At 38.5% G+C, this 21,463-nt stretch overlaps 1 protein-coding gene across 7 annotated transcripts in view; it reads right to left on the bottom strand.

Moving 5' to 3' along the window:
• Nucleotides 1–206: 206 nt before the first annotated feature.
• Nucleotides 207–21,463, bottom strand: part of LOC104599109 (uncharacterized) — a 46,654-nt gene continuing 25,397 nt past the window's right edge. For 6 of the 7 annotated variants that reach the window (XM_088899482.1, XM_088899481.1, XM_088899486.1 and 3 more), the window contains exons 10-15: nt 5,824–5,943; nt 5,556–5,676; nt 5,294–5,450; nt 2,188–2,260; nt 1,326–1,453; nt 207–476 (exon numbers count right to left, since the gene is read on the bottom strand). In XM_088899482.1, coding sequence (XP_088755608.1) covers nt 354–476; nt 1,326–1,453; nt 2,188–2,260; nt 5,294–5,450; nt 5,556–5,676; nt 5,824–5,943 — 722 coding nt within the window. In that variant the 3' untranslated portion in view covers nt 207–353. Of the gene's footprint in view, nt 477–1,325; nt 1,454–2,187; nt 2,266–5,293; nt 5,451–5,555; nt 5,677–5,823; nt 5,944–21,463 lie in introns of all 7 variants that reach the window. The other variant, XM_088899485.1, reaches the window with a different exon arrangement.

The raw sequence follows: 21,463 nt of genomic DNA on the forward strand, positions 1-21,463 counted from the left end.
CAGGTTGGATGGTCCAAACATTAAATTGGACCGGTCCAAATTGGTCCAAAGTATTCATTGGATTGGATTGGACCTGGTCCATCTGTAATGGGCTCATATTGAACCAGATTGGATTGGACCAAACCTAGTCCAATTGACACCCCTAGGCCATAGATTATGTCCTAACTAAAACTTAAATAAACAAGATATATAATAAATGAAAGAAATAGAAACCAAACAATGGAACTTCTGAGTTTATTCATTTCAAAAGTACATGGACCCAATTACACATCCAGAAGCTAATTTGGCTGGGCGTTTTACATTCAAATCAATGGTGAATCCCTGACAAGCATTACATTTAACTTGAGCAAGATCTATGACAATGCTTCAGCCATGATTGAACGATGGGACAACTGCTGCTCATAAAGATCCTGAAAAATGCGATACTTGGCATCATGGTACTTCTTCACCTTCGGGTCTTCTGAAGGATGGATGACCTGACAATAGTTGAAATATATAAGCCCAGTTACGATTAAAAAATATAAAATAGTTACGATTATTCATGGCATATGTCTCAAACTTTTTCACCCATAGCTTTTAGTTCAAATACTAAGAATAATTCCTGTAATCTATGGATATTTGCACCGCCGGGGGGGCCGGGGGGGGAGTCGTCTCAAAATCTTTCCAACCCAAAATCTCAAGGTACTATGACAAAACTGTACAATCATTGAAAATATAAAGCTGTATACTCACTGAGAGCATAACAGTACTTTTTAGTACCCTATTCAAGTTCCTTCAATAAAACATTTAATAATCTTGCCAAATTCATTGAGTATTTGCAGATGATGCAAAGTCACATGTATTTATGGTTTCCATTTAGAGAATTTTGCCTTCTGATATTGGACGATCCTCTCAACAGTCCCTTCAATGTATTACTCTCTTGATAAAATTGTTCCTGGACTACCAAAGTATTTGAACCATTATGATACTGTCATAGCACAGTGACAACTCAAGGAATCTTTGGAGGACTACTAATAGCGTGGATCTTACTGATACAAATGCCTCATATTCAACTCACCATTGAGTGTTTAATTTGTGGGCTATATCCAGAAGGAATCATATATGCAGAGAAAGTTTTGATATACAAAGAATTGACCCATTTAAATGGTAAGAACAAAACCAAATACATTTGGACAATGAAAAGATTTTTTTTCCAAGAGTTAAGATCATTAGAATCGAAGTACCAGAATAATTTAAAGCTTCAGCTTGAGGAATCCAGCCATACATATTTTTCATTTGCTCCAAAATAATTGGCAAATATATCCAATAGTATATTTGGTTCATACCTGACCAGCTGCATTCAGTGCCTTCATGGCTTCATCAACACTAGAGTACTTCTTTGCAGCAACAGCACCAAGAATGGCAGCACCCAGAAGAACAGATTCACTTTCTCTTGGAAGAACAATTGGACAACCTGTATTTTTCATGGATCAGGATTCTCTCAGGTTTTGTCCATGAACGGTAATAATAGGAATCTCAGAATCTATGCCCACCAGTGCATCATGCAACTTTAGCATGACTGTTTTTCCCAATAATAATGAAAGAGCCTCAGAGTTGGTTATAAATAAATAAAACAAAGAAATAACAAATAAAAGTTTTGGAAATTGAAAGTAAAAATCTTCATGGATCTCTTGTGAACTAGGATGCTTCACCCTAAAATTCAATCAGTATATGAAAACTACATAAAAACAAATAATACTCTAATAATACTTCGTCGTTATGCACTTTTCCTTTTTACCTATTTATTGATAATTGGACTATGGTTATTTTTCAAGACCTAATTAATTTGTTAATATCTCATTTTCTATCATGGATCAGATAAGATATCCCATACAGGCAAAGAAAACTGGACTGGTAAAAGCTACACCGTTGGGTCAGAAAACATTCAGGAGTTGACTAAACTAAAACTGCATTCTAAGAAGCTTTCTTACAATATTCAGGCTATAAGAGTCATCTGAAAGTTGATTTCTCCTCGGACTATTTACTAATGGATGTCAAAGCTAATGCACCCCATACACACACACATACACAGATAGAAAGATAGAAAGATAGAAAGATAGAAAGATAGATAGATAGATAGATAGATAGATAGATAGATAGATAGATAAATAGAGAGAGAGAGAGAGAGAGAGAGAGAGAGAGAGAGACCAATGATATCTGCATGCTGTTGAATGTACAAAGGGTTCGTGGAAGGCCCACCACATGCAAGAAGTATGTCAATCTGTACTTGGAAAGAGAAATAAGAAAGAAAAATAAGTTCACAAGGCAGGAATATTAAAAAAAACATCAAGTTCACCTAAAAAATGATAACAAATAAGCACACAGCAATGATATCATGTAAAGAATTCAGTTTTAAATCACAATTATACCTAAAAGGTCTTATCAGGACAATATTTACATGAAACAAGATGTATATAGAAAAGCACAATTAACCTAGATTGGGGGCTACAAAATTGCAATGGATCTGGAACCCCCCGACTCTCGACATGGTTTTTGTTTAAAGTATCGAGATCTAATGTTGTATAAACCACCTCAAGACCATTAATATTGTAGAAAAGAAATCATCATGATCAGATGAGTTTTAACCATCTGATTGGTGAATTTTCTTTTCTGGGATTTATTGAGCTTTGAGGAACTGAACCACTACCCAAAATCAGATCCTTAAACATGAACAGCTTGCATCTATGGAGTATTAGACACATTTCAGCTATAATACAGTGTATATAATACATAGTACGAAAATACTCCCAAGTCCCATAAAAGAGAAATATTTTAAGCATCTGGACCAGGCCAGGCAATGCAGGCCTGTGCAGAAATGATCATCCCCCCTAATCCACATCATGGATACCAACCAACTAAATAATAATGTAGTAAGTATGACCCTCAATTGATTAGTCAACATAGCTGTCAAGGTGCCAAGGAAAAGCTAGGCAATAAAGGAGTGCCTAGTCAAATGGATTAAAAAAAACTAAATCCTAGGGTAACTCCCTACGTTTCATAGCAAACAAAAACGACTTTTACGACTCTAAAAAAATAGTCTAAAGTATACTTCAAAAGCCTCTTAAGAAACCTAGTTTGATTCGCAATGCAACAAAGAAAGTCTGCAAAATAGCAGCTTCCAAATTCAGCTAGAATATTCTCTATGCACTAGAGAGTTCCAATCAATCTAGGACTCTCCTAGTTTAGCTCATCCTCACTGGAACCTACCTGTTTCCTAGCGGATTTAGAGAACCTGGTGAGAGAGGGAGTTTGAATATATTGGGACCCATAGGAGTCTAGTTTGAACCAACACTTGGGTCCCCTAAGTGTATGATACACTAAGGCTGAAGTCTATCCTAGCTCAAGGAGAATTCAACCAATTAAGTTGAGCTTACAGTTAACTTAGGCCCGTTAATATCATATGTCAGTATTTTCAGGCTCTGACACCCTCAAATCCCAAACTGTTGGTTCAAATTCAAATATGTCCATCAAGTACTTGGGTCTAATAGACACTTGCAACATAATCCTTCTGCTATTAATATCCAACGCTAATAATAGGGAGGAATTTATTCCCCACTCTAATAAAATCAATGTTATGGAAAAACGTTTTGCAAACTCATTTCAAAAATAAACTATTTATCAATATACTAAATACATTTTGTAAAACTAAAACCAATACCGAATCTGAATCAATTTGAAACACAACCAGCAGATTTAGGTATCCATTAGAGAAGCCATAGCCAGATATTGACCTGGATGGCATATCAAAAGTAGACAAGTCCAAGATCCTATAGAGTACCATTATCAAGTCTGAGGACCATATGCAACGATCTAAATACTCCACAAATCGAAAAGTCCAGAAGTTATTTGAAAGTGGTTTGGTTTAGTGTTTCACAAATACCTACACTAATACCTTGGGTATAACCTAAGCAGGTAAGACAAACTACTCCTTCCCTCAAGGCAGTATAAGTGTGTCAACCTTGCCAAGATAAACTACACAAGTCCATCCACTATTTGAAAGCATTTAATCCACATACTGACTATGATTATCTTTAAACATTTTCAAGATAATAATAATCCTAAAATGCAGATCAAGAGCTAATTCATAAAAAGACACCAAACAATAGATGTCACCATACAAGAAAATGAACTTTTATTCATAACGAAAGTTTTTTACATCATATATTGGATTCTAAGGACATACATTGTCCGACATATTCATCAAATGAAGTTAAAACGAAAAAAAAGCTCAAAAAACACAATAGAGCAGTAGAGCCTTTGTTTTAATCCAAGGAAAAAAGATAATATAATGAAAAGAAGAGGTGGAGTCCCTATTTTCCCAAAAGAAAAGAAGAAACAAAGAGGGAAGAAGAGGAAGAAGAAAGCATGCGTTGGTTGCTCTTTTGTGTTGATCAGATAAAATCTTCATTTGCTTATTGGTTCAGATTTTGAAGCCTCCGACAAATAATAAAATAATAGAAAAGAAACTAGTATCATGAAATATGGAAATATTATGAACCAGCAAAAAGGATAATTTAATATAAGTGTATATATTATAATATTATAAGAATGCAGCATAATATTGAATATTTTGAGTGGAAAATGTTTATAAGCAAACTTATAATAATCAATGAATAATACTGAATTTTCAAAGACTCGATTCTCTGTGATAATTTTATGACATAGTAGGTTATGATGGAATAGTAGAACCTAAGTAGGATGAACCATAAGAACAGAAGTTGCAAAGAACTAGGAAGATGTTTCTGAAGGTAATGAAGCTAGGGGTGTCAATGTGAGTCCACTATAAATGGACCAGGTCCAATCCAATCCGATGAATATTATGGACCAGTCCAATTCATGTCTGGACCGTCCAATCTGTTCAAATTCATTTTGGTTTAGATTGGTTTCAACCCAAACCAGGTCCATTGACATATTCTTGTCTTATATCAATGGACCAAATTTTGGCTTAATCCAACCTAATCCAATGTAAAATTATTACGGACAGACCAGGTCCAATCCAATCAAATAAATATTTTGGACCGGATTGGTCTAATCCAATATATATGTCTTGTTGGTCCATCCAATCCATCCAAATTGATATTGAATTGGGGACCCCATCCAATCCAAAACCGGTCCATTGACACCCTTAAATGAAGCTATGAAACCTCCTAGAAAGAATAAAATAACTAAATTCCAGAACAAAATAGGATGCAGAATGACAAAACCACCCAAAAAGGTCAATTAACCATTAATAAAATAAAAAGCATATTCTTACTTTGTGCCCATAGGAATTGCAATGCTCTACAATGTGGCGTGTGCCATATGCAATACCTTGCACTGTAGCAAGGTAGAGAAGAGCCAGCTGTTTCTCACTCGTGTCAAGTGTTAAGCCAGATATCATCCCTTTTGCTTTTGGGTCTGCAATGGGTGACCTGAGACATTGAAATTGAAAGGATATCATACACTGATGCTTCAGAACCACGTTTCGTCATTATTAACTGAAACATTATATCACTCTATCAATGGACTGACTATACCTTTTCCCATGGAAGTCAGGAAGGACATGTATATCTTTGGTCAATGCAGCAAGAAAAGGAACTTCCATGTCATGCATCATTGATTCTAAGATTCTATTTAGCAGTTCAAACAATGAAGTACCTGGAATATATGGAGAAATAAATGAGGGATCAAACTGATACTTTTAGAAATATACAAAAACTATCAGTAGGAAAAGGATAATCAACTCTATATTAAATTCTTAATAACATTTATCAATTAAAACAATATGACAAGAGTAAAACTTACTTTGATAAGCAGCACGATTTGCAAGACAAGGAGAAGCAACATGATTCTCAACTATATAATCCAATAAAGCACCAGTTGCACTCTGGCCCCCTTCTGTAAGCCAGAACTCTGGTACCAATGCTGAAGATATAAAAAGTAGCAACAATGTTAATAGTCACTTATTTCCATACTTAGCAATGCTTGAATGAATGACATAGCCTTAGTAGCAACAATGACAGAAAAATTTTGATTGAAACTGGATATAAGTTGGCAGCAGACAAAACAATTCTCAAATCCCATGGGTTTATAGATACACCTTTTGGTAAATTGAAAGCATAACAAGAGAGTTAACTGTTACCTTCAAATGGGTGAGAAGAACAGCAAATGGGATGGTCGATGCTTTAGCTAAGCAGGGGGCTACTAGACAACAATTGTTTTATTCTCTGTTTCAAAGCAAGGTTCAAAGTATCAATACACCCCGACACGGTGGAAGGGGTGTATCAGTACTTTGTACCTAATGTATTATATTTTTTTTTAGTTTTTTTTCAAAATTTGAGGGGTTATTTTAATGTTATTTAACTATTAAAATTACTGTTTCCTTAATATACCGTAAAAAAGTCGTATCAGCCACCTGCCGATATGATATGATACACCTGATACAGGTGATACGTGGCACATCGTGTCAATACTTTGAACCAAGCTTCAAAGGGATGGATATTAATCCCACCTTGAATCCTCAAATTGCTTTTAATAAAATGTTTTTACTGATCAAAAGAACAAACCAATTCAGGCACATCAGCTGGCTATTTCATACATTTATTAGGGCCAAAAAATTACATCATTCTACCACTTAGGAGCATGAAAAGTCTAACCTGAGCATGCTCATATCTAGACCCTTTCACTTGAACCAGACATGGTTATTGGTCAGAATGATATCCTAGTTTTCTGTGAGGGGGACAGTAGAGATGGTGTGGAAAACTTGAAGTTGGTAGTGAATCTATTTGAGAGGGTCTCTAACATGAGGATTAACTGGAATAAAAGTGTATTGGTCAGAATTAATGTGCATGAAGATTGGGGGATATGGCAAGTTATCTGGGTTGTGAGAAAGGAAATTGGCCGATCAAGTACCTAGGGTTACCACTTGGTGATAACCCTAAATCTTTTGAGTTTTAGGAATCTAGTGGTGGAAAGGTTTAAGAAGCTAGCTGGGCGGAAGACAAATTACATTTCTTTAGGTGGGAGGGTAACATTGATCAAATCTACCTTAGCTAACCTTCTTATCTGTTTTATGTTGGTTTTGAGGATACCCTAGGCTGTCGTGAGAAAGCTGGAAAAGATCATGAGAGATTTTTTGTGGGAACCTGGGGAAGGGAAGAAAGATCATTTGCTTAGGTGGGAGAAGGTGTCAAGTTGAGAAATGTCCATGACCAGGAGGATCTAGCATCCTCAGAATGCAGATCTGGATGTTGAGCTTGAAGCGAAGAAAACAGATCTACCACCTAACCCAGCTCCCAATCATTAAAATTTCTTCTAAAAGTTAAGAAGGCTAGATGATGGAGATTCAGATTGACTCTGACGAAAGTCTAGACGAGAGGATGAAATCTCTCAATGCAAGCTTGAATGGAAGGTTCGTTGGAACAAATATGAGGGAGAATGAGGTGGTCACCTGGGCCTTCCTCAAACGGAGTAAGGACAGAGTTTTGTGCACTAGAAGGCTGAACGGGGGGTTTGTTCTTGTTTATGTTCCATGGCAGGAAGGATGCAGAGTGAGTTTTGGAGTCAAAAGCTAAGATGAGTAGGGTTGTGACTTACGATTGACCTGGTGGTTTCCAATAGAAGGCCTTCTACAAGAAGGCAAAAGGAGGAGGGCAATGTGGATTGGAGTTCTTGGAATCCTCCTGCATGCATAGAGTGATGCTTCCTTCAGGTCGATTGGGGATGCCTGTGGTAAATTTCTATTTGTCGACGAACGGAACAGAAACTTGGAGAAGATCAATGCCACAAAAATTTTGGTGGGGATTGATCAAATCTCTGCCATTCATGGGTGCTTAGTTCTAGGCTTCACTGGTGAGAAATATGAACCGAGAATTTTTGTCAATGTAGAAAGACTGGGCTGAATGGGCCCTAATATTTGTTTTATGTTTAAGTAGTGTTCTATCTGTTTTATGAGTTAATGGGCCTGTTAACCTCTTTTTAATTTCTTTTAAGTTCTTGCTCTGCTGGCCGCCCACTTAAAGGGAAGACTTGTAATTTGCATAATTGATTAAGATTAATAAAAGATTAGTGAAGGGAGAGAGGTATCCATCAAACTCTCTTCTTCTTCTCCATCTTCTTTAATTCTGCTGTTAATTTCTTTTCTCTCCCACTTTTCTTATTTTTTATCAGTTTTATATCAGATTTGAAAGACTGATTCACATTTTGGTATCAAAGCAGTTCTTCCTCCTCTTTTCTTTTTCTTTTTTTTTCCATACACCCTTCCATTAGAAGAGTGTATGGAGAGATAAGTTGCTGATCAATCAAAGGACTATTTTCCTAGTTGGTAGAGGGTTTGGAGAGTTAGAATTTGGCCGAAAATTGAGAAGAATTGAAGCTGTAATTTTTCTGCCCAAAACCCTAGCCAACTAGAGAGATTTCAAGTTGTAGGTTAAGGAGAAGGATTGGGTGTGGCACTTAGGGCTTGGGAGGTGTAGTTTTATCTTCAGAAGTGTGCGGTTGAGATTTGAAGAAGGTTGGGAAGCTCTGGTAGGAGCGGCTACTTCTTCTCTCTTCCTCCCCAACAGCCAGGTGTAGTGAAACCCAAGTTTTTGAATCTCCAGGACTGTACTGACCTCAGTTAGGTCTATGAAGACTGAAAAACTAGTTTTTTTTTTATCAATGAAGCAATCTGGAAGTGAAATGAAGCAGAAGCTGGTATCTGGGGTTGGTCTGATAAATTCCTTTTTTACTAGAGTGACCACAATTAAACTAGATGGAACCAATTATCTAGCCTAGGCACAATCCATACAGATTTATGTTTGCAGTAGAGGTAAACTAGGGTATCTCACAAGTAGTAAGGTTGCAGAGACGGACCCTGCATATGAGAAATGGATGTTTGAGTTATGGTGGAACGATGGCAGGAAATCGATATTATGGAGACAGTTGTATGGGAGAGTACTAAAGACGTAGAGACATTTAGAAAACTGGTGGAACAAAATAGGGTGTTTGAGTTTCTTATAGGACTCAACCCTGAGTTCGACATTACTAGGTAGAACATCCTAGCCAAAGATGAGGTCAGTCTTGCTCAAGCATATGCCATGGTAAGTAGTGGAGAGAGTAGGTGGCAAGTACAGTTATAGGGACCACCTACAGAACACTTTGCACATGCTAGAATAAAGCTGAAGGGGCCTGTTTTGGAGCAGCTACAGTAATCCGAACCAGTGAAGAAGGAAGAAGAAGATGAGGAAGAAGACAAGAGAAAGAGAGAACAGGAGGGTTTAGTCGAAAACTGATTAGTCTCCCATTCAGTCGACCCCCTTATGTTTATTAGGTTCTAATTACACTTACAAAGACTAAACTGCCCTCACTTAAGTGTGGGGCAGAGTACTCTAATAAAACAGCCACATAAGCAAAGTACTTAACTGACATGAGATTACTAAACTACCCCTATTCAGCTCACTCTAACAGGGCCGATTGAGAAGAAGTAATATGTGAATATTGCAAGAAGCCAAAGCATACTAAGGACACTTGTTGGAAACTTCATCCAAATCTTCTTGCGGACAGGTTTCGGAATAACAACTTTAAGAAGAATGGTCAGACTAGGAAGCCTAAGAATGTTAATGTTCCCTCACTGCCTAAGGGTGGAAACAAGGAAAGTGAAGAAAGATCAGCTATGGAGCAACTGGCAGAAGTAAAGGTAGAGTTTGAAAAGTATGGGAGGTTACTTAATCACTTGGAGACCACTGTTTCAGCATCTTTACCTCATCATCCACATTTTCTCACTCAGGTACTCGTGCTTCTACAAATCATGCTACGATTTTAGGTAATCATAAAATCCCTTGAATTATTGACTCTGGTGCATCAGACCATATGACCAGTTTATCTAACCTCTTTTGTTCATATTGACTCCTCTCTGGTAAAGAGAAGATATCCCTTGTTGATGGGTCTTTTGCATCCATCTCTGGCAAAGGAGATATCAAGGCCTCTGGCACATTTGTTTTATCCTCTGTCCTTCATGTCTCCAAGCTTAATGCCAACCTTTTATCTGTTAGTACCTTGACTAAATCCGTGAACTGTAGCATAACCTTTTTTTCCTACCCATTATGTTTTTTAGGACCTAAAATCCCAAAGGACGATTGGGAGTGGCCATGAGGCGAATGGAATATACTTGTTGGACACACCTGATAGGAGTCTGACCACCTAATGGAGTTGCTTTGGAGTCTGTTTTGTTAGAGTCTATTGATAGAGTCATGTTATGTCATTTACAATTTGGTCATTTACCTTTTCCTACCTTGAGTCATTTGTTTCCCGATATGTTTAAGGGTGTCTTTATCGAGCCTTCATTGTGAGTCTTGTGAACTTGCAAAGCATTGTAGACATTCTTATTCGGTAAGTAATAAAAGATTTATTTCTCCTTTTCATATTATGCACTCTGATGTGTAGGGGCCATATCATTTGCTTGCTATGGTCTATGGGGAGTTACAAGTATTTTATCCTCTTTATTGATGATTATTCTCGCTATACTTGGATTTATCTCATGAGATCCCGGGATGAAGTACCAACTATTGTGCAAAAAATTCATGAACTTATCCTTACCTAGTTTAACACCTAGATCAAAATATTCTAGTCTGATAATGCTAAGGAATATTTTGACAAGAACCTTTCATCCTACTTTGAGACCTTTAGGGTTATTCATTAGAGTTCTTGTTCCTACACTCCACAACATAATGGAATAGTGGAAAGGAAGAACCGCCATGTGGTTGAGGTTTCTAGATGCCTCCTTTTTGTATCTCATGTTCCTATTAAATTTTGGGGGATGCTATGCCTTCCTGGGTTCTAGGCTTCAAGACCCCGTTTAGCCTTCTCTTTTTGGATGCGGATCTCTTCTCTTCCTCTCCGAGTTTTTGGGTGCACCTACTATGTACATGTTCATAATCATCAGAGACACAAATTTTAGCCTAAGGCACATAAGTACATTTTTCTAAGATATGCCTCCATATAGAAGAGATATTGTTGTTTTGATCCGGTTCGTGGCACCCGCTTTGTCTTTAGGGATGTCACATTTGCTGAGTCTATTCCTTTCTTTAGTATTCCTCCAAAGGGGGAGCATCCTAAGGAACCATTTGCTATGTCTCCAACTATTCCTCTTCCAGTTCCTTTTGAATCTTCTATTGAGTCATCTTCTACTGTTGCCTCTCCTTCCATTGTGTCTACCTCACAAATTCTTGCTCCCCCTCCTCCCCAGCTCATCGTCCTATATTTTCCTGACATCCTGTTCTCCAAAGGTGGTACCAAAGACAGATTCAAGCATGGGCAAGTTGTTTCCGTTCCTTCATCAGAGCCTCTTACACCTCCCATCACTACTGAGGTAACAAGTCAGCCTTCCTCTGACCCACCTGCTACCTTCCCGGAACCTTCCTATTGCCCCCTTTGCAAAGGCAAGCGGAAGTGTACAATACATTGTATCTATAAACATTTGTCCTACAACCTTCTATCCCCTACCTATTATTCTTTTCCGGCCTCTATTTCTACCCATGTTATTCCCAAGTATGTACCAAAAGCCTTGCCCAAAACTGAACTGAGGGATGCTATGATGACTGAGCTAGATGCTTTGCATAAGAACCATACCTGGGATATTGTAGACTTTCCTGAAGGGAAGGAACCAGTGGGTTGTAAATGGGTATTCACTATCAAATATCATTTTGATGGCACTACTGAGAGGTTTAAGGCTCAATTGGTTGCTAAGGGTTACACTCAGATGTATGATATTGATTACCTTGAAACTTTTGCTCTTGTGGCTAAAATGACTTTGGTTCGAGTTTTTTGTCTCTAGCTGTTACCTTTGATTGGCCCCTTCACCCGTTTGATGTTAAAAATGCCTTCTTGAATTGAGACCTACATGAAGAGGTCTATATGTCTTTACCTCTAGGGGTGTATGGAAAGGAAATGCAAGGGAAGGTGTGTAAATTGAAGATGTCTCTTTATGGTCTCAAACAGTCCCCTATAGCCTAGTTTGAGAGATGCAGAGCTGCCCTTGTTTCTTTTGGTTATGCACAGACTCAATCTGACCATACTTTGTTTGTGAAGAGAAGTAACTCTTTGGTGACTTTTCTAATTGTTTATGTTGATGACATTGTGGTTACGGGTAATGACACTCAAGAAGTGATTAAGCTCAAAAGATTCCTTAACACTGGATTTGAGATAAAAGATTTGGGGGATCTCAAATATTTCTTGGGAATTGAAGTTGCTAGATCTAAGGATGGTATCTTCATTTCTCAACGCAAGTATGTTCTTGATCTCCTTGCAAAGACTAGTAAACTTGGTGCTAAACCGGCTTCCACCCCCTATAGACCTAAACCATAACCTTTCTACTATTGATGGTGAACTATTGACTAATAGGTAAGTGTTCTAGGGGAAGCTATTATATCTTTGCATGATTCGGCCAAATACTTCCTATACAGTAAGTGTTATTAGTCAATTTATGCATTCTCCTAGATATGCACATTTACTAGTTGCAGAATGAGTTTTGTGCTACTTGGAAGGCACTCTAGGGAAAGGTATTCTATTTGCCAAGCATGGACACATGAAGCTAGAGGCATACACTGATGCTAACTAGGCTGGATGTATTGATGATAGGAGATCCACCTTAGGATATTGTGCTTTGGTGGCAAGAAACATTGTCTCATGGAGAAGTTAGAAACAGTCTATAGTTGCCAAATCCTCAGTTAAAGCCGAGTACAGGGAAATGACACAAGGAGTGTTAGAATTATTGTGGTTGATATCACTTTTGGGAGAGTTGGGTATTGACTATGAAAAACCAATGATGCTCTACTGTGACAACCAGGCAGCTATCAACATTGCACATAATCCTGTTTAGCATGATAGAACTAAGCATATAGAGGTTGATAGACATTTCATACGGGAGGGAGTTGCTTAAGGGGAAGTTTGATTGCCATTTATTGCTTCAAAAGAGTAGTTGGCTGATGTTTTAACCAAAGGTGTTACCAAAAGGAAAGCTGACACACTATATAAAAAAGCTAGGCATGATTGACATCTATGTTCAACTTGAGGGGGAGTGTAAAGTGATTGGGTCGAATGGGCCCTAATATTTGAGTAGTCGTACAAGACTACAGAGACTCTTTAGGTTTTGAACAGAAAATAAAAGAGAAGAAGATAAAGAGAAGAAGAGAAGAAGAGAGATAAAGAAGGAGCACTCGTGGGAGAAGCTTTGAAAGAAGAGAATGGTTGGAGTGCTTAAAACAGCCGCCCCACTCCTTAATTTATATACATAGTTTCCTAATTGTAAAAGAACTTTAATGCTTACATGGCAATAAAAGATAAGATTAAAATAAAACTAATCCTAGATAAGATAGAATAAAACTTACCATACTAGGAAAGTTGATCCTAATCAATTAAATCTAAGTACATCTCAAGGTGTCACACGAATACTCTTAATGTGGGGTCCACGGTTTCCTACACTCCCCCTCAAGTTGGGTAGTAGATATTTGTCATTCCCAACTTGCATAGAGCTTCTAACTTCTTTCTTGAAACAGCCTTAGTGAGAAGGTCTGCAAGCTGCATGTTAGAGGTGATGTAGGGAAGGCATACTTCTTGAGATGTAACCCTTTCTCTGATAAAATGTCGGTCCACTTCGATATGCTTGGTTCTGTCGTGCTGTACTAGATTATGGGCTATATTGATGGTAGCTTGATTATCACAGTACAACATTAGGAATTTCTCATAAACAATACCCAATTCCTCAAGTAATGATCTCAACCACACCATTTGCCATGGACCTATATTCAGCTTCAGCACTTGAACGAGAAACAACACTTTGTTTTTTACTCTTCCAGGAGACCAGATTACCTCCTACAAAGGCACAATATCCAGAGGTAGATCTTCGGTCATCAACACACCCAGCCCAATCAACATCTGTGTAGACTTCTATCTTCATGTGGTCATTTTTCTTGAACAAAATGCCTCTGCCTGGGGACCTCTTCAAATATGCTAATATCCTTTCAACCGCAAGGAGGTGAGTAGTTCTAGGAGAGTGCATATACTGACTAACTACACTGACTGCATAACTGGTGTAAGGTCTTGTGAGGCAAAGATAGAGAAGCTTTCCAACTAACCATTAAAACATAGCTTTATCTTCAATAGACTCTCCACCCTCTGCACTAATCTTGTGGTTCTGTTCAATAGGTGTGTCCGCAGGCTTAACTCCCAACTTTCCTGTTTCTTCTAGCAGATCAAGAGCATACTTTCGTCGAGAGACAAAAATCCCATGCTTGGATCTAGCTACCTCAATTCCCAAGAAGTATCGTAATTCCCCCAAACCTTTTACCTCAAACTCTTGATGAAGGAGTTGTTTAAGAAACTCAATTTCACTAGTATCACTCCCGGTTACTACAATATCATCCACATACACGGCAAGCAAGGTTACGGAGGAACTCACTCTCTTAATAAACAAGGTGTGGTCTGACTAAGCCTACACATATCCGAACCTATCAAGGGCTCATCTGAATCTGTCAAACCATGCTCCGGGGGACTGTTTTAGTCCATATAGAGCTTTGTTCAACTGACAAACCTTTCCTGTCTCCGTACCATAAAATCCTGGAGGCAACTGCATGTAAACTTCTTCCTACAAGTCTCCATTGAGAAAGGTGTTTTTGACATCCATTTGATACAATGGCCAAGAGTAACTAACTGCAAGAGATAATAGTACTCTGATAGTGGTCATCTTTGCTGCTGGTGTAAAAGTTTCTAAGTAGTTAATACCATATGTCTGAGTAAATCCTTTTGCAACTAATCGGACCTTATACCTTTCAACAGAACCATCAACATTATGTTTCACAGTGAATATTCATCTACATCCAATCGGTTTCTTTCCTTTAGGTTGATCAACTATCTCCCAAGTATTGTTTCTGATGAGGGCATCCATTTCTACTTTTATTGCATCTTTCCATTCTGGTATTTCCAATGCTTCTTGTATTGTTCTGGGAATGGGAATATCAGCAATGGATGCGAGAAAAGACTTGTACGAGGGAGACAAATGATCATAGGATAGGAACTGAGAAATGCAATGAGTTGTAGTGCAACGGCATTTGCCTTTACGGACTGCTATGGGGAGATCAAGGTCATTGAATGAAGGTGAAAGCTCCATCGTTGGATGTCTCTCATTTGTAGTATCTGTGGTACCTAGATATGGATCTGCAGAAGGAACTGGGGCTACTGTGGTACCTGGATTTGGATCTATAGAAGGAACTGGGGCTACTGTGGTACCGGGATCTGGATTTGCAGAGGGAACTGGAACTGGCCTGCACTGCTTATGTCCAAAATCGACATGTCTCCATCGTCTGTGATAGACTCTCACATCCTTGCACCTTTTACATCCTTCCCCATTACATCCTTCTTCACTTAATGGGATTGGAAAAGGAACTTCCAATGAGCTACTCCCAGCTTCACTATTCTCCCCCTAAGGAGAAACCCTTGGATAATAGGGTTTATCCTCAAAGAAGGTGACATCCATTGAGACAAGTCTTTTATCAAGGGTAAATTGAGTTTTCATGTCAAGAACTTGTGAGGGAATCCGATTGATGAGATAAACAACTGTAAGAACAGCATCCCCCCAGAAACGTATAGGCACATTTGAGGTAAACATAATGCCTCTGGCTACCTCCAATATATGTCTATTCTTTATTTCAGCAACCCCATTCTGTTGTGGTGTATGTGGGCAGGTACTCTGATGGATAATCCCATGATCAAGCATGTAGGAGGCTAATGGGTTTGCAAAATATTCTTTTGCATTATCTGATCTAAAAATTTTAATTTTGACCCCAAATTGGGTTAAAATCATTTGATGAAAGATTCGGGTTAATGCTGGAACCTCATCTCGAGAACGCATAAGGTAAACCCAAGAAAATCGAATGTAATCATCAACAAATAATAGGAAATATTTGTACCCTCCCCCCCATGGCAGTGGTATGATAGGGTCCCAAAACATCAGTATGCACAATTTCAAAAGGAATATTGCTTCTATTATTAATTAATGAATAAGTAGTCCTGCACTGTTTTGCGAGCTCACAACTTTCACATTTCAAACTAGTCATCTGGATAGATTCAGATATACTAGGAAACAAACTTTTCAAAGCCTGAAAAGATAAATGGCCCAATCTATTATGCCAAAGCATCACCTGATCAACAGACTGAGAAACAAAGGATTTCTCTGTTTACTATCTTCCTGATGAGCACTTCCTCCAAGTAGGTAGATTCCATTTGTCTCACGGCCAGTCCCAATCACCTTCCTTGTTTCCAAATCCTAAAAAACACATCGGTTAGGAAAAAAGGTTACTGAACAATTCTGCCCTTTTGTAATGCTACTAATTGAGAGCAAGTTAGTATTAAGCTTAGGAACATGTAGGACAAAGGATAGGGAAATTGCATCAAACAACTTGATGTCTCCTTTGCCAGAAATAGGAACAAGGGATCCATCAGCAATGGACACTTTGTCTTTACTAGAAGATAAATGATAGGTAGAGAAAAGTGATGGCAAGCCAGTCATATGGTCAAATGCGCCTGAATCTATTATCTAAGAATGTTCTGTATTACCTGAAGCTGAAGCATGATAAGTTGAGGCCCGATTACCTGATTGAGCAAAATATGAGGTTGAAGGAACTAATGATGGCTAAGGAGATGATACTGAATTACTGACTTCACTTTCTAATTGTGTCAAAGCAGCTCGGGCAGCATCTAGGGTATCAAGAGGGGTACCTCTTGAAGCCGTTGAGGCTGCACTATCAGTGTTGACAGCCATATTGGCATTACCCTTTTTGTTTCTGAGTTTTGCTGGAACTAGATGTGGATGCAACTTCCAACAAGTGTCTTTGGTGTGTTTAGGTTTCTTGCAATGTTCACAAACTAGGTCCTTTTTAGCCTCTTTCTTCATATCCCTTTCCTTATCTCCCCTTGGCTTGGGTTTAACTGTTGCCAAGGCAGATTCAAAAGGTTGCTGTTGTAACATAACCTTTCTCCTAGTCTCTTCAATATGCACTAGGGAATAGGCTTGAGATAGAGTCACACTTTCTCTTGTCAATAGTTGTTATCTTACAATATCATATTCAGAATTTAGACCAACCAAGAACTCAAATACTCTGTTAGTTTCAATTTGCTTTCTGTAAGTTTGTGCATCTTTCTGACTCTCCCATTCAATTGTCTCAAGGTGGTCAATCTCATGCCATAGGGATTTTAGGGTTGAGAAATAAACAGAGACCTGTTTCTCCCCTTGTTTGAGATTTTTGACCTCGCATTTCAGCTCATAAGCCCTAGCAACATTAAGGGGTTGAGAGTAGGTTTCTTTCACAACATCCCAAATTTCTTTAGTTGTTTTTGCCCATAAGTAATTTCGGCTGATGTGTGGCTGCATAGAGTTGCACAGCCATGTCATCACCAAATAATTTTCTTGAATCCACTTAGCATAAGTGGGATCCTCCTTGGTTGGTTCCTTCACATCTCCCAACAAATAGTTCGGCTTTCCTCTTCCCCCAGTGGCCATCATGGCTGATTGGGCCCACTCTAAGTAGTTTGAATCATCAAATTTTACAATTGTAATCTGGAAGGTGTTTTCAGCAATGCTGCCTGAACCAGCCCCAAAAACACCCTCCCCTTGGCTTTTAAACTCCATTAGAATGCTTCCTAATTACTGTACCAATCGGCCTATTGGGCCTGTAGCAGGTAACAGGAGGGTTCTGATTCAGAAACCCTAATTTTGTGACAGTCAGCCTATTGAGACCGAACTATATCAGTCCTGTTAAAAAAAAAAACTACTGGATCTTCCAAAGAGCAAAAGAAAAAATCAAGGGAGACAAATCTGATTACCTCTTTGAAGTAATAACAGCTCTGAAACTTGAGGGTTTTCTCTTAAACCTTAAAAAAAATGCAGAAAGGAAGGGTTTTTTTTTCTTAACCATACCTCTTATATCAAGATATCCTTGCTGCTGATTTCTGGTAAGGCTTGAAAACTTACCAGAAAATTCTAAGAAATTCCGATCTTGATAATCAACTTCAGTCTTGAATAGAAGAAACCGATCTTGAACCAGAATTCTTCTGAAACATTGATCGCCACCTCTAGTCTTGATCAAGAACTGATCTTGATCCTCTTCTCTTCCTCTGATTCTTCCTGGTTATCAAAGATCTGATCCAATCTTTGGACTGCTGTTGTAAATAACATCCAAGAATCAGCCGAAGGGAGCTTTCTCTATTCTTCCAACCCTAGGCAGTTCTCATGTGGTCGGCTGGATCAAACTCACATGAGAAGCCCTAAATTTGGCTCTGATACCAAATAGTTGTACAAGACTACAGAGACTCTTTAGGTTTTGAACAGAAAATAAAAGAGAAGAAAAGAGATAGAGAAAGAGCACTCGTGGGAGAAGCTTTGAAAGAAGAGAATGGTTGGAGTGCTTAAAACAGCTGCCCCACTCCTTAATTTATATGCATAGTTTCCTAATTGTAAAAGAACTTTAATGCTTACATGGCAATAAAAGAAAAGATTAAAATAAAACTAATCCTAGATAAGATAGAATAAAACTTATCCTACTAGGAAAGCTGATCCTAATCAATTAAATCTAAGTACATCTCAGGGTGTCACAATAATACTTTTAATGTGAGGTCCACAGTTTCCTACAATTTGTTTTATGTCTAAGTAGTGTTCTATCTGTCTTATGAGTTAATGGGCCTGTTAACCTCTTTTTAATTTCTTTTTAAGTTCTTGCTTTGCTAGCCACCACTTAAAGGGCAGACTTGTAATTAGCATAATTGATTAAGATTAATAAAAGATTAGTGAAGGGAGAGAAGTATCCACCGAACTCTCTTCTCCTTTCTCTTCTTCTCCATCTTCTTCTTCTATTCTGATGTAACCTTCTTTTCTCTCTCACTTTTCGTATTTTTTATCAGTTTAATATCATATTTGAAGGATAGATTCACATCTTTCAAGGGAGAGGACAATACCTTTTCAAAGCACACACCAGAAGGGAAGGAAGGGACGTTGAGAAATCTGAAATAGGGCTGGAGCTGCAGGACACTCACTCTGTTGAAGAGGGGAAGTCAAGGAGTCGCTCGAATGAGGAAGACAACGAAGGAGATGGTACAAGGGGCATAGCGATAATTTTGGGTGGGATAGGGACATTAATAGAGAGGCACGTGGCGGGAGTTGACGAGGATATTGCGAAGAGGTGCAGACTGGAGGGTGGGAGCTTAAGAGCGCACCTTGAGGGGAGATGTGAAGGGTCACAGGGCTCGTTTAAGACGTCAGATTCTAAGAGTGGGAACCATTCTCTGAGGTCAAGACTTAAAAGGATTTGAAGCAGTTTTAGGTGCAACAAATTAAAGGTTAGGAAAGGCTTTGGCACCAAGGCTTTGCAGCTCAAGAGGTGGAAAGAAAAGAGGGATTTTCACAGGTTTTGAACAAGAAAGATGGAGGACTGGGTTTGAATCATTGCAAACTACAACCTAGTAAGAAAAACTAAGTCTGAAGAATAAGGAGAGTCGAACTGATGAGAAGGAGCTTCATCATCTTCCTTGTGGTGAAACTATTTTACATCCTGAGGAAGATGTTGGGAGATCAGAGGAACAGGCAAAGTCCGTCTGGTCTACAGATTGCTCTATCCGTTTTGGCTCTTTTGTGGTGGAATTTCTTGCTGATTCTCCCCCCAAGGACTATTTGGCATCGCTTTTTGTGGATTCCTCCAAGGTTGAGAGAAACAGGGGAGGTAAGGAGTCTGGGGTAGAGAAAGGAGAGGATGAGGGAGTAAGAGGGGAGGAAGGACCTCAGAAGAGGTGTAGAGAAGGGGGAAGGGGAATTTGAAGGAGGGGAAGACAGGAGTTTGGAAGTAAGCAATCAACAAGAAGAAGAGAGCATAAGTGACGAGAATGGTGGGGAACAGTGTCCAGAAGAGCAATTAATCTTTGAAGTCCCAGTTGGGAGACTTGGAATCGACCTAGGACATAAGAGGAACTCTGAGGCCAGGGAAAAGGATGCTTCCTCTTTAGAGTTATTGAAGAAAACAAGAGAGTCAGGCAAGTTCCAGCTTATCCATGTGTCAAAAGTTTTCTCATGTTTGAAAGATGGTCTTATTGGTGCTGGTCCTACCAACAAGTTAAGAATGTTTGCAAGAAAAGAAGCTCAAGAGATAAAACTATGAAGATGAAAACAGTGAAGACTAGGGGAACCAAATGCCAAGATTCTCAAGGGATTCAACTACAGTAGTCATTGGCTGCCATACTTGTCAAAGCGATGCCTAGACGACAAGGCGCCCTTTGAGGCTCGCCTCACCTAATCGCCTAGCAGTTTTCTACTTCCTACTATAAAATACTATTTTATTCATTTTTTTTGAGATTATAATTATAAAATAGACATTATTAAACTAAAATAATCATTTTGTGTGTTTATATACTAATTTCTTTTATTTTTTCTTATTTATTAGGGTTTAATCAACACAAACATTGCTAAATGCTGTATTGAACCCTCAAAGACTTGAAAACGTGAACCAATAAGTAAGGAAGAACTTAAAATTTTATCTAATCAGCACATTTTCCTCTTCCATATATTCTTCTTCTTCTACTACTACTACCACCAATACTTTTTATTTTCTTCTTTTCCCATAACAAAAATAAGGGTTCATCCCCTATATTTTTTGAATTTTATTTTCCTTCTTCCTTTTCTTCTCATGAATATGTTGATTTTTTATACTTTAATATGAAATTTATACTTTTCTTATGAAAATCATGAATAATTATTGAAGAAATATGGTTATGGTACCTAGGGAACTACCCTAGGATCTATGTTTTTTACATAAAAAAATCCATTGCCTAGGCGACTAGGCAACAAGGCACCCCCCAGTCGCCTAGCCTCACCTTGGCGCCTTGAAAACTATGGGCTGCTATAGAAGATTTGGAGTCAAGGCCAGAGGATGGTGACAAGGAGGAAAGGGGTAATTGAGTTAGTGAAAAGGGGACAATTACAACTTCATCAGTCAAGGTTTAGGGCTGTTTCTTTGGGTAGGAAAGGAGTTCGCCAAAAAGGCTTTCGAAACCTTTGAAAAAGCAAGAGGGAAGAAAGCTTGAAGAAGAAGGTAACTAGGAGAGGAGGAGAGGCAAGGAATGAAGGAGCCGAAGGAGATGGACAAGACGAAATGCTTTTTTAAATTGTTTGTTCTCATGGTGGCTTTCATCTATTTTACCCTCAATTTGGTGTGTTTTAGAATTTGTGCTCCTAATGTGTTGTTTGTTTTTGTTGTTGAAGGGTGGGTGTTTTCTTAACACCTTGTTCGTTGTACCCAAGCTTTTTCTTTCAATAATTTTTTTTCTTACCTTTCAAAAAAAAAGGTGTCGAAGTTGAAGGCAGGAGGGTTGGGGATTGGAACATTAGAATGAAAAATTGGGCCTTATTGAAGAAGTGGCTTTGGAGGCTCCC

The sequence above is a fragment of the Nelumbo nucifera genome, chromosome 2 (genome assembly GCF_055504915.1).
Source record: "Nelumbo nucifera cultivar China Antique chromosome 2, China Antique-T2T, whole genome shotgun sequence".
NCBI classification, from domain to species: domain Eukaryota; kingdom Viridiplantae; phylum Streptophyta; class Magnoliopsida; order Proteales; family Nelumbonaceae; genus Nelumbo; species Nelumbo nucifera.